Below are 10824 nucleotides of genomic sequence, written 5' to 3' on the forward strand. Positions count from 1 at the left end.
CTCCTCCTCCTCCTCCTCCTCCTCCTTCTTACAGTTCTGGGCTTGAACTCAGGGCCTCGGCACTGTCCCTGAGCTTTTTCTGCTCTAGGGTAGCACTCTACCACCTGAGCCACAGCACTGCTATTTTTCTGTTTATGTGGTACTGAGGAATTGAACCCAAGGCTTCATGCATGCTATGTAAACACTCTACCACTAAGCCACATTCCTAACCCTTCATCTCTATTTCTATCTTTATCATCTCTATCTCTATCATCTGTATTTGTATCTCCATCATAACTATTCTAATGGAGTCACCATCGTATGTCTAAAATCCCAGGGTGGGTCTTAGAGGGCAGGGTCCTTAACCTGAGGCTCCAAGTTTGTGACATAGCATACCATGTTCATGGCACGGATGATGACCAAATTTGTGACATTGTCACAGAAGACTTTTGGACCAGTCTAGTCAGAAATTTACAGAAGTTTTGTTTGGCAAAGCCAAAAAAGCAGGGAACAGCACATCTAATAAGTTGAGATGTGGGCACAAATGTGGACACAAGAGAAGCAAGCTAAGGCCTGTGTCTGACTCATAATTACAAGGTTCAAGTTAGTGGTTGGTCTGTGGGCCCTTATCGCTGTGTGTGCTCTTCAATTTCTACCACCTTCCAGGTTCATTGTTTGCTGTGATGTCCCCCTTTAATTGTATCTTGTAGTTCTAAAGCTGAGAAGTTTGGGATTCCCAGAGAATAACTTCCTTATTTCAACATAAGTGACATATAGGTTGTAAATCTGCAAGGTGCTTTCTTTTGGATGTTTTCTTAGGGCAGAAAAGCCCCTCACTTAAGAGCTTTTTCTCCTTGTCAAGATCTTTTATCGGGTGCTAGTAGCTCACACCTGTAATCCTAGCTACTCAGGAGGCTAAGATCTGAGGATCACAATTCAAAGCCAGCCTGGGCTAAAAAGTCCTTGTGAGATTCTTATCTCCAATAAACTACTCAGAAAAGCCACAAGTGTCCCTGTGGATCAAGTGGTAGAGTGCTAGGCTTGTGCACAAAGAGATTCAGGGATAACACCCAGGCCCTGGGTGTCTCAGGATGGGCAAAAACAAAAACAAAAACACAAAGCTGGGCACCGGTGGGTCACACCTGTAATCCTAGCTACTCAGGAGCCTGAGATCTGATGATCACAGTTCAAAGCCAGCCCAGGCAGGAAAGTCCGTGAGACTCTTATCTCCAATAAACCACTAGAAAACCAGAAGTGGCACTGTGGCTCAAGTTGTAGAGCGCTCATCTTGAGCTGAACTGCAGAGGGACAGCGCCCAGGCCCAGAGTTCAAGCCCCATGACTGCCAAAAAACCCCCAAAAACAAAATAAAAAAACACAGAAAAGATCTTTTAGTCTAAGGTTGAGATTTATTATCTATCTATCTAAATTTATATATATATATATTTAGATATTTACCTAGAATGTGCCTATCTAGAGCTCTGGGTAAATCATCAGTGCAAGTCATTGCAAGGTTTGTTGCTACAGTATACAGGGGAGTGAATGACTGACTTCAAGTTCATCCAGTGTTTATTCTTAGCTCCTGGCTCTGCAAACTGGTCAGGAGAAGAGCCTCCTGGTGAAGTCCTACTTGACGGGGCTGCCTGGGTGAGCTTAAAGTTCCAGAACACATCTAGATTCAGTCTATAGAGACTGGAGTCTGACTCAGGCAACCTATTGTATCTATGGGGTAGAAAGCAGAAAGCTAATCTCATTAGAGGATACTTTGATATTCTTTACAAGTTGCTGATTTGTTGCTTCGAGGAGCTGAATTAACCTTGATTTTTAAATGTTCTGTGTCTAGAGCTATGGAGCAGGGGTATTTGGCTAATGTTCTCAATCTGGGGAGAGCACAGTAGAATGAAATATGAACAAACTTCTAATTTAGAGTGGCTTAGCATGGTGGCTCATGTCTGTAATCCCAGCTCTTCAGGAGATACAAACCTGGAGGTCTGTGGTTTAAGGCTACACTGAGGGAAAGAAAAGTGAGAAACCAGTTTTAACAAAGCAAGCCAGGCATGGTCTCACATGTGATCCCAGCTACAATGGAGGTCATGTAAGAGAATTGTGTCCAAGGGCAAAAATGGAAGACCCTAAATGAAAAATAACTGGAGTAAAAAAGGGCTGAGGGAGTGGGGAGTGATTTAAGTGTCTCTCAGGGCAGACATACCTGGACTCTCATGTGGGTTAACTGGCTGTGGGGTAAAGTGTCAGGGCCAAGCTTAGTGGCAAGTTTAAGAACAATACTTGCAGAGTCCCTGGTTAAATTGGCCAGTGGATTGATCCAGTTTCCACACAGCAGTGTGATGATGGCATGGCAGAGGTCCCAGTGGGCACCAGGCTCTTTCTTCTCTTTTGGCCCAACTTAGGTGTAAGTAGAAGCCTAGCAAGGAACTGAAGCCCACCTCTCCCTCCTCCATGTTCATTCCTGTTCTGTGGCCCTCTAGGTTCCTCATGTTGAATATATTCCTCCAATGGTGAGAATGCTCACTGTTCAGGCTTGGTCTCATGTCTTGGAGGTAAAGAGATGTAGTGATGTGGCAATGCAGACTTCTCCCCCCACCTATCCCTGTCTGTGCTCTATCCCCCGGGGCCGCCTGTGGTCTGACTCCATGTTGTTCTTCCTCCCAGAGCTCTGACATCCTCAGCACCGTGGGCTATGACAGCATCATCCAGCATCTGAACAATGGCCGAAAAACCTGCAAAGAGTTTGAAGACTTTTTAAAAGAAAGGTATGATGTATAGGCCCCTCTGAAGATGGCGGGCCAGGCTGGAAGCCATTTGCTGGTTTTGACAGGTGTGTGTGGAGGTGGGGTGGGGGAGGGTATCTGGATTCCTGTGGAAAGTGACAGTGGTCACTCTATGGTGAGCAGTGAGCATGGTCCATGTGGCAAGTGGGAGGCAGGGGCTGATTCTGAGAGCAGGAGGGTATGGAGCTGTGAGTAAGGGGAGGCAGGACTGGGCCTTCCACGAGGCTGTGGAGGATGATGTGGTCTGTGCCCTGCTAGCTTCTTGTGTCACCAGCAGGCCTTGGTATGCCCTGGCTTGCAGCGCTGTCATTCCCAAGGCCCCCATTTACCCTCACATGGTGTAGTGACATTGTCTTATAAGGACACTTGTCATGTTGGATGAAGAAATGAACTACTTCAGAGTGCCCTCCTTTCAGTTAATTACATCTGTATTGACTCTGTTCCAAAGAAAGCCATCCTCTGCAGGACTGTGGTTGGGCCTTTAGTATGTTTATTTTTTTAGTGGGGTGGCAACCCACAATACTTTCCCAACAGAATAACTGGGAGGCGAGCTCACAATAAAACAGTTTGGGGATGAGTCATAAGCCTCTGACTTCTGACCCTGGTCCCCCGCTATCAGCAGTGAGATTCATCAAGGTGTTTGTTTCCTCTTTGGTAACTTGACGACTCTGTACTGGATGTTCTGTAAGATCCCCTTTGAGCTAACAGCAGGATCTTCCCAAGGAATTCATGGTTCAGTTGTGATGCAATAACTAGCGTATTCAGTAAAAATAAGCCACCTACCCAAGTGTCAGGTATATGGCAAAAGGCTTTCACTGTCCGTACCACTCTAACTTGGGGGCTGCTAGAGCTTAAGGTTGTGGGTGATCTCCGGCTGCTTTAAGCCTGCTAACGAAGGCTTGATGATATTGGCCATGAGTTCATGGAGCGGAGTCAGCACATGCATCATTCTTAGTCTGGGAAGTCAGACTGGAGAAAGTTCAGACAGGGCAAAGAGAGCTGGGATTTTCAAGGGGAGCTTTGTAAAGAATGTAGCCAGCTAAGTAGTTTTAAGAGGAAGTGTAGCATTGTTTACAGAAAAGTGGATGGGACTGTAAATCATCGTGTTATATGAAATAACTCAGACGCAGAAAGGCCAATATTATGGCCAGGTGCTAGTAGCTCATGCATGCAATCAGAGCTAATTAGGAGGCTGAGACCTAAAGATGAAGGGATAGAGGAGGTGTTTTGTTTGTTTGTTTGTTTTGGTCAAGGGACTTCAACTCTGGGCTTGGGCGCTGTCCCTGAGCTCTTCAGCTCAAGGCTATACTCTCTACTACTTGAGCCACAGTACCACTTCCAGCTTTTTCTGTGTATGTGGTACTGAGCCTGGATAGAGGAGTTTTGAAGCTAGCTCTGGCTGACAAAGGCAAGAGACTTCTATCTCCAGTTAACCAACAAAAAGCCAGAAATGTTAAAGTGATAAAGTGTCAGTCTTGAGCAGAAAAATTAAGTAAGAACTCACAGCTCTGAGTTCAAGTCATAGTACTGGCATACACACGCACAGAAGAAAGACAAACATTGTGTGTTTCCTATCACATGTAAAAACAAACAAAAAACAAAAAAATAGAAGGAAAAATAATAAAATCTGAGCATAATACCACACTCTTGCAATACGAGTATTCTGGAAGCTGAGATAGGAAGATAACTTGTTCAAGGCCAATCTGGGTTATGTATTGAGATTCTGTCTTAAGGAAAAAGGAAAACTAACAACAAAAAGATGAATTGAATATAGAAGGACTACAAAGGGAAGGAGAAAGGCACATAGGGTGGAGGTGGGAAGGGGAAAGAGAAAGGCAGGTAAGGGCAATAGGGAGGATGGAATTGATTGATTAAAGCATGGCATATGCTTTATGGGTGAAACCCATCAACATTTCTGATTACCGTGTTAACTTTTACAATTAAAAAATTAAAAAATAAATTAGCAGTTAGAAACAAAAAAAGGAATAGGATCTCTTGTTCTGTACATTTGCATATGGGCATGGTTACTTGGTTGTAAACTATAGTATTGGTTGGCATCTTTCTTTTCCACAAGGCTGTGAACTCTGCTAGGTATTCTTATATTTCTGTCATTTCTGTGGTCTTAGCTTCTAGGAGGATGCTGGATGCATCATCTATATTTAAGACATAAATGGATAAGCAGATAAGAAGGTGCACTGGGATGGAGGGAAGACAGGGAAAGGCCTCCCTAGTCAGTGGTGATTTGTTTGAGGTCCTGCTGACTCCTCTCTTGCATTCAGGCCCTGGGACCTGGTCCTCCCCAATTGTGCCAGAGAGCATCCTCTTTTGATTGCATGTGGGTCCTCTGACTTCCAGCAGATGAGACTGCAGTTTCACTTCAGTAAAGCTCCTTCTTTTCTCCAAAGAGCAGGCCATGGCACTTCCTGGAAATTCATCTTTACCACATTCTAGGGTTTCCCATGGGGAACAGATTCTGCCTGAGGTTTCCTTAATGTTAGAATGTTAGATAACGTCTTTTTTTCTGGAAACCACAAAAGATTCTCTAGCACTCTTAGTGGGCATAATTCCAAAAGGATAGGACATACATACAGCATATATTTAAAAAAGTATAAATGGCCTTAACACAATTCTGCATGTAAAACTTTTTTGCCTGTAAGTTAATTTAAACATTAAATTATGGGCTGGGAGGGTGGCTCAGTGGTAGAGTGCTTGCCTCGCATGCATAAGGCCCTGGGTTTGATTTCTCAGCACCACATAAGCAGAAAAAGCTGGAAGTGGTACTGTGGCTCAAGTGGTAGAGTGCTTGCTTTGAGCTGAAGAGCTGAGGGACAGTGCCCAGGCCCTACGACTGACAAAAAAAAATAATTATGTTAACATTTTAAACATTAATGTAAATTAGTGTACAGTAATTTCCCTTTAAACATTAATTAATTAAACATTAACTTACTGGTTAATGTTAGCCTAGTGCTAGTGGCTCACATCTGTAATTCTAGCTACTCAGGAGGTTGAGGATTGTGGTTTGAAGCCATCCCAGGCAGAGAAGGGTAGACAAATCTGAGAGACTCTTATCTTCATCAACAAAAGGCCTGAACTATAGATGTGGCTCAAGTGGAAGAGCTCCAGCTGTGAGAAAAAAAAAACCAGCAAGAGGTCAAGGCCATGAGTTCAAGCCCCAGTATTAACACACAATAAAATTATTATTCATTGCATACTATCATAATTTAGACTATAAATTCAATCAGTAGGAATTCAGAAAGATAGAAATAGTTTTTTGTTATTCAAATGCATTTGTTTCTATAATTAGAGAAAGATCAGGACCTGGGAAAAACTTCACAAGGAGTCCAAGAGCAGAAGCATGAGAAGAAACAGGGTCTCGGTACAACTGTGAGGCAGAGCACCATGTGAAGCCAGAAGGATAAGAAGGAACACTCACTGACCTAGTTTCAGAGCAAACAGATAGGCCTGCTAGAGAATAGGAGGGCCAGCAGCCAAGAAAATGCACCTCAGCCACAAAAGAAGGAAAGCAAGGAAAGAAGAAATATTTTAACATCTCAATCCTCTTGATTCTTTTCTTTTTCTTTTTTCTTTTTTTTGTCTGTTGTGGGTCTTGAGTTCTGGGCCTGGGCGGTGTCCCTCAGCTCTTCAGCTCAAGGTTAGGGCTCTACCACTTAAGCCACAGTGCCACTTCAGGTTTTCTAGTGGTTTATTGGAGGTAAGAATCTCATGGTTTTCTTGCCCAGGCTGGCTTTGAGCCATGGTCCTCAGATCTCAGCCCCCTGAGTAGCTAGGATTACAGGCATGAGCCACCGACATCTGGCTTCTCTTGATCATTTTCATAAACTTTTTCTTTTAATTTTACAAGTATGATTTGTGAACATTTTTTTGCCTGTGGCAAAGAAACAATTAAATTTAGCAATTCCTTCAGCTTTACTTCATTTTCCTCTTCTCCCAAGAAACTAAAGATCAGTTTTCATACTCAAGTTTTAAAAAGCAGTACAGTATTGTTTCATGTTTAAAAATCATTTGTTGTGATTAGGTGCTGGCAGTGCACACCTGTAATCTAAGTTACTCTGGAGGCTGAGATCTGAGGATTACAGCTCAGAGCCAGCTTAGGCAGGAAAGAAATTTTTATCTCTAGTTAACCACCCAAAAGCCAGAGGTGGAGATGTGGTTAAAGTAGTAGAGTTATGGGCTTGAGCCAAAAAGCTCAGGGACAGAACCCAGTTCCAAATTCAAGCCCCAGGATGGGCACACACAGAAAAATTATTTGTTGTGGCTGGGGGTCAGTGGCTAACATCTGCAATCCTAGTTACTCAGGAGGCTGAGATCTGAGGATCATGGTTCAAAGTCAACCCTGGGTAGGAAAGTTTGTGAGATCCTTATCTACAATTAACCACCAGAAAACCAGAAGTGGCACTGTGGCTTAAGTGATAGAGTGCTCTCCTTGAGCTGAAGAGTTTAGGAACAGCACCCAGGCCCAGAATTCAAGCCCCATGACTGCCCTCCCCCCCAAAAAAAAAAAATCCCTCAAAAGTATTTGTTGTATCAATCTGTCCAACCTGTGTATTTATATAAAGGTATATTCATTATAATCATTACCAGGTCTCAAAACAAATTATTTTTAGTGAAATTATTACTATATCCTCTGTGCTTTGCTTTTTACTTAATTAAAAAAGTAAAAAATAAGCTTTTTTTGGTCAGTCATGGAGTTAAACTTGGGGAATGGGGGCTGTTCATGAGCTCTTTCACTCAAAGCTAGCACTCTACCACACTGAGCCACAGCACCACTTCTGATTTTTTGGTGGCTAATTGGAGATAAGAGTTTCACAGGGGCTGGGAAGGTAGCTCTGGGCTGGGAAGGTGGCTCAGTGGTAGAGCGCTTGCCTTGCATGCATGAGGCCCTGGGTTTGATTCCTCAGCACCACATAAGCAAAAAGAAAAAAGCCGGAAGTGGTGCTGTGGCTCAGGTGGTAGAGCCCTGGCCTTGAGCTGAAGAGCTGAGGGACAGCGCCCAGGCCCAGATTTCAGGCCCCACGACTGGACCCCCCCCAAAAAATAAAAGAGTTTCACAGACTTTCCTGCTCTGGTTGGCTTTGAACCCTGATCCTCAAATCTCAGCCTCCTGAGTAGCTAGGATTACAAGCATGAGACACTAGCACCTGGCCCATATTATTTTAATATAATACATAAAGTTATTTAGAGGACTGGAGTATGCTCACATGGTAGATCACTTGCCTAGAAAGTATAAGGCCCATAGTTCAATTTCTAGTATAATAAAATAAACAAGCAAATAAATAAAATAAATTTTATAAAGAAATGGAGAGGTTATATGATATAGTTTAGTCTTAGTTATCAAAATTTTCGTGCAGCTTTTGGATTTTTGAATTGGTGAATTCACAACTTTTGGAAAAGCATGACACATACCATACAATCTCAGTTGCCTAAAAGGGATTGGTGTGTTTATATGAAGGATCTAGGCAGTCATGCCCCATTGAACTGCTTGTGGCAGTAATACTTTGCTCTTTGCTTATATATGTTTTCTGCAATGCACATCTTAAATAAAGGTTATTTTAAAAAAAAACCTAAAAAAAAGAAATGGAGAAACTTTTTAATGTAAGAATAAGTACCATATTCATAGTATATGAAGAACTTCTACCAAATAATAGGAAAAGGGTCAAATATTCAGGTGAAACAGGATGACAACATAGAAGATGAAATAAAAAGTTCAGTAAACATATACATGGTGTACAACCACACTAGAAATCAGGGAAATGTAAATTCAAAGAGAGTCTCTCTCTTTCTCTCTCTCTCTCTTAGATAAAATTGCTCAGCTGGAGATGTAGCTTAATGATAGAGTACATGCCTAATATGTATAAGGCCCTGGGTTTAGTTCCCAGCATGGAAAAATAAGTAAATAAATAAATAAACAACAGTTTCTCAATGTGGATATTCCCAAAGTTATTTGTGTGAGTTTGAGAGTCTTATTGTATAGACCATGCTGACCCTGAATTCATGATTGTACTGCTTCAGTATCCCAAATGAAAGAATTACAGACATGTACCACCATACTTGGCTTCTATTCTATTTCTTCTTCTCTATTTTTTAATGTTTCTTTAAAGGCTGGTAATAATTTAAGAAATTGTTAATATAGCCCGTGGCTTATGCTTGCAAACCCAGCTATTTGGGAGGAAAAGATCTAGAGATGGCTTTTAGAGTTAGTTCCAAAAATGACCTGTAACCCTCTTTTCTGTTTTCCCAGGGCATCGATTGAAGAGAAATATGGTAAAGATCTGCTCAGCCTCTCCAAGAAGAAGCCCTGTGGACAATCTGAGATCAAGTAGGTATCTAGATGAGTATTTCTCGTTTCTAAGTTGGATAAGATCTACTGGAGCTCCCTCTGCTTCAGCATGTTAAAGTGCGCAGTTATTGGATAAAACATAAAATTAATGTTTTTAAAAAATTTTTTTCAAAGCTGGGCACTAGTGGTTCATGCCTGTAATCCTAGCTACTCAGGAGGCTGATACCTGAGGATCGAGGTTCAAAGCCAGCCCAGGCAGGAAAGTTTGTGAGACTCTTATCTCCAATTAACCACCAGAAAACCAGAAGTGGCACTGTGGCTCAAGTGGTAGAGCGCTCGCCTTGAGCTGAAGAACTGAGAGACAGCGCCCAGCCCCAGAGTTGAAGCCCCATGACTGACAAAAAAAAAAAAAAAAGTTTTAAATTGTGAAAATTTTAGATAATGAAAGAAGGCAAAACTAAATTATGAAGCCATAATCTCTCATTAACATTTCTAGTTTCCTTAAAGCCTTTCTGGTTTTTTATTTATTTATTTATTTTTATTTTTTGTGAACATACTGTACAGAGGGGTTACAATTACATGGGCAAGATAATGAGTACATTTCTTATCAAGCATTGCAGCCTCCTCCTTTATTTACCCTTCACGTCCCATCCCCGTCCACCCCCCCACCAAAGTTGTAAAGTTCGTTTTCGACATAACAACTTGTACACAATATGTTTAAAGAAAATAAAGAAGTTAATTAATAGCATGAGCAAGATGATTTTCAGAAGCACCCAAGAAATTCTGAAAAAGAATTGAATAGAAATGAAAACAAAATCACAAGGGGCTGAGATCAAGGCTGGAGAGATGTTGGTCAAAAGATACAAGCTTTTAGTTAAGAGAAGTAGATTCAAGAGAATTATTTTACATTGTGACTATCATCAGAAAAAATTTATTGTAATCTTGAAAATTACCAAGAGAGTCAATTTTAACTGTTACAGCACAATAAATGGTAAGAAGTCAAGTATTGATAGCTCATGCCGTAATCCTAGCTACTCAGGAAACTGAGATCTGAGCATTGTGGTTCAAAAGCAGCCTGGTCAGGAAAGTCCATGAGATTCTTGTCTCCAATAAACTAAATAAAAAAGCTGGAAGGAGCACTGTGGTTTAAGTGGTACAATGCTACCTCCAGCAAAAAAAGCTTAGGGACAGCACCCAGGCCCAGAGTTCAAGCCCCAGGACCGGAAAAAAAAAAGAAAATAGAAAAAAGAAAAGAAGTAATTTAAGAATAGCAGATAATGCATATTTTATTTCTTATGAACTATTCCACACTGTGTACAGATTTTAAAATGTCACATTGTACATGATATACATGTTTTTAATTTGTCAACTAGATTTGCTGCTGTTTGTTATGTGGTAATAGAAAAACTAACACAGTACAATTTGTCCAATGTCTCTTCCATTAGATTGTGAAGTCTGAGACAGTGTCTGCCTTACACCATTGATCTCCAAAATCTGATACAATTCCTGATCCATAGTATAAGGCAATTAAGTTTATGATGATTGATAAATGAATGAAAAAGAGGCAACCAATAACTAGGGTTCCTTCCTAGCCCTTCTTTACTGCCTTGCATTTCTGTATTTATAATTTCTACACATTAAAGGATGGCTGATATTCTTTTTTTTTTTTTTTGTCAGTCATGGGGCATGAACTCTGGGCTTGGGCACTGTCCTTCAGCTCTTCAGCTCAAGGCGAGCGCTCTACCATTTGAGCTACAGC

General features: G+C 41.5%; 1 protein-coding gene across 1 annotated transcript in view; it reads left to right on the plus strand.

Annotated features, from left to right (window-relative positions):
* Positions 1 to 10824, plus strand: part of Pstpip2 (proline-serine-threonine phosphatase interacting protein 2) — a 76427-nt gene that overhangs the window by 30667 nt on the left and 34936 nt on the right. The window contains exons 2-3 of the mRNA XM_013014793.1: positions 2649 to 2749; positions 9027 to 9104. Coding sequence (XP_012870247.1) covers positions 2649 to 2749; positions 9027 to 9104 — 179 coding nt within the window. The remainder of the gene's footprint in view (positions 1 to 2648; positions 2750 to 9026; positions 9105 to 10824) is intronic.

The sequence above is a fragment of the Dipodomys ordii genome, unplaced genomic scaffold, assembly GCF_000151885.1.
Source record: "Dipodomys ordii isolate 6190 unplaced genomic scaffold, Dord_2.0 Scaffold25, whole genome shotgun sequence".
NCBI classification, from domain to species: Eukaryota; Metazoa; Chordata; class Mammalia; order Rodentia; family Heteromyidae; genus Dipodomys; species Dipodomys ordii.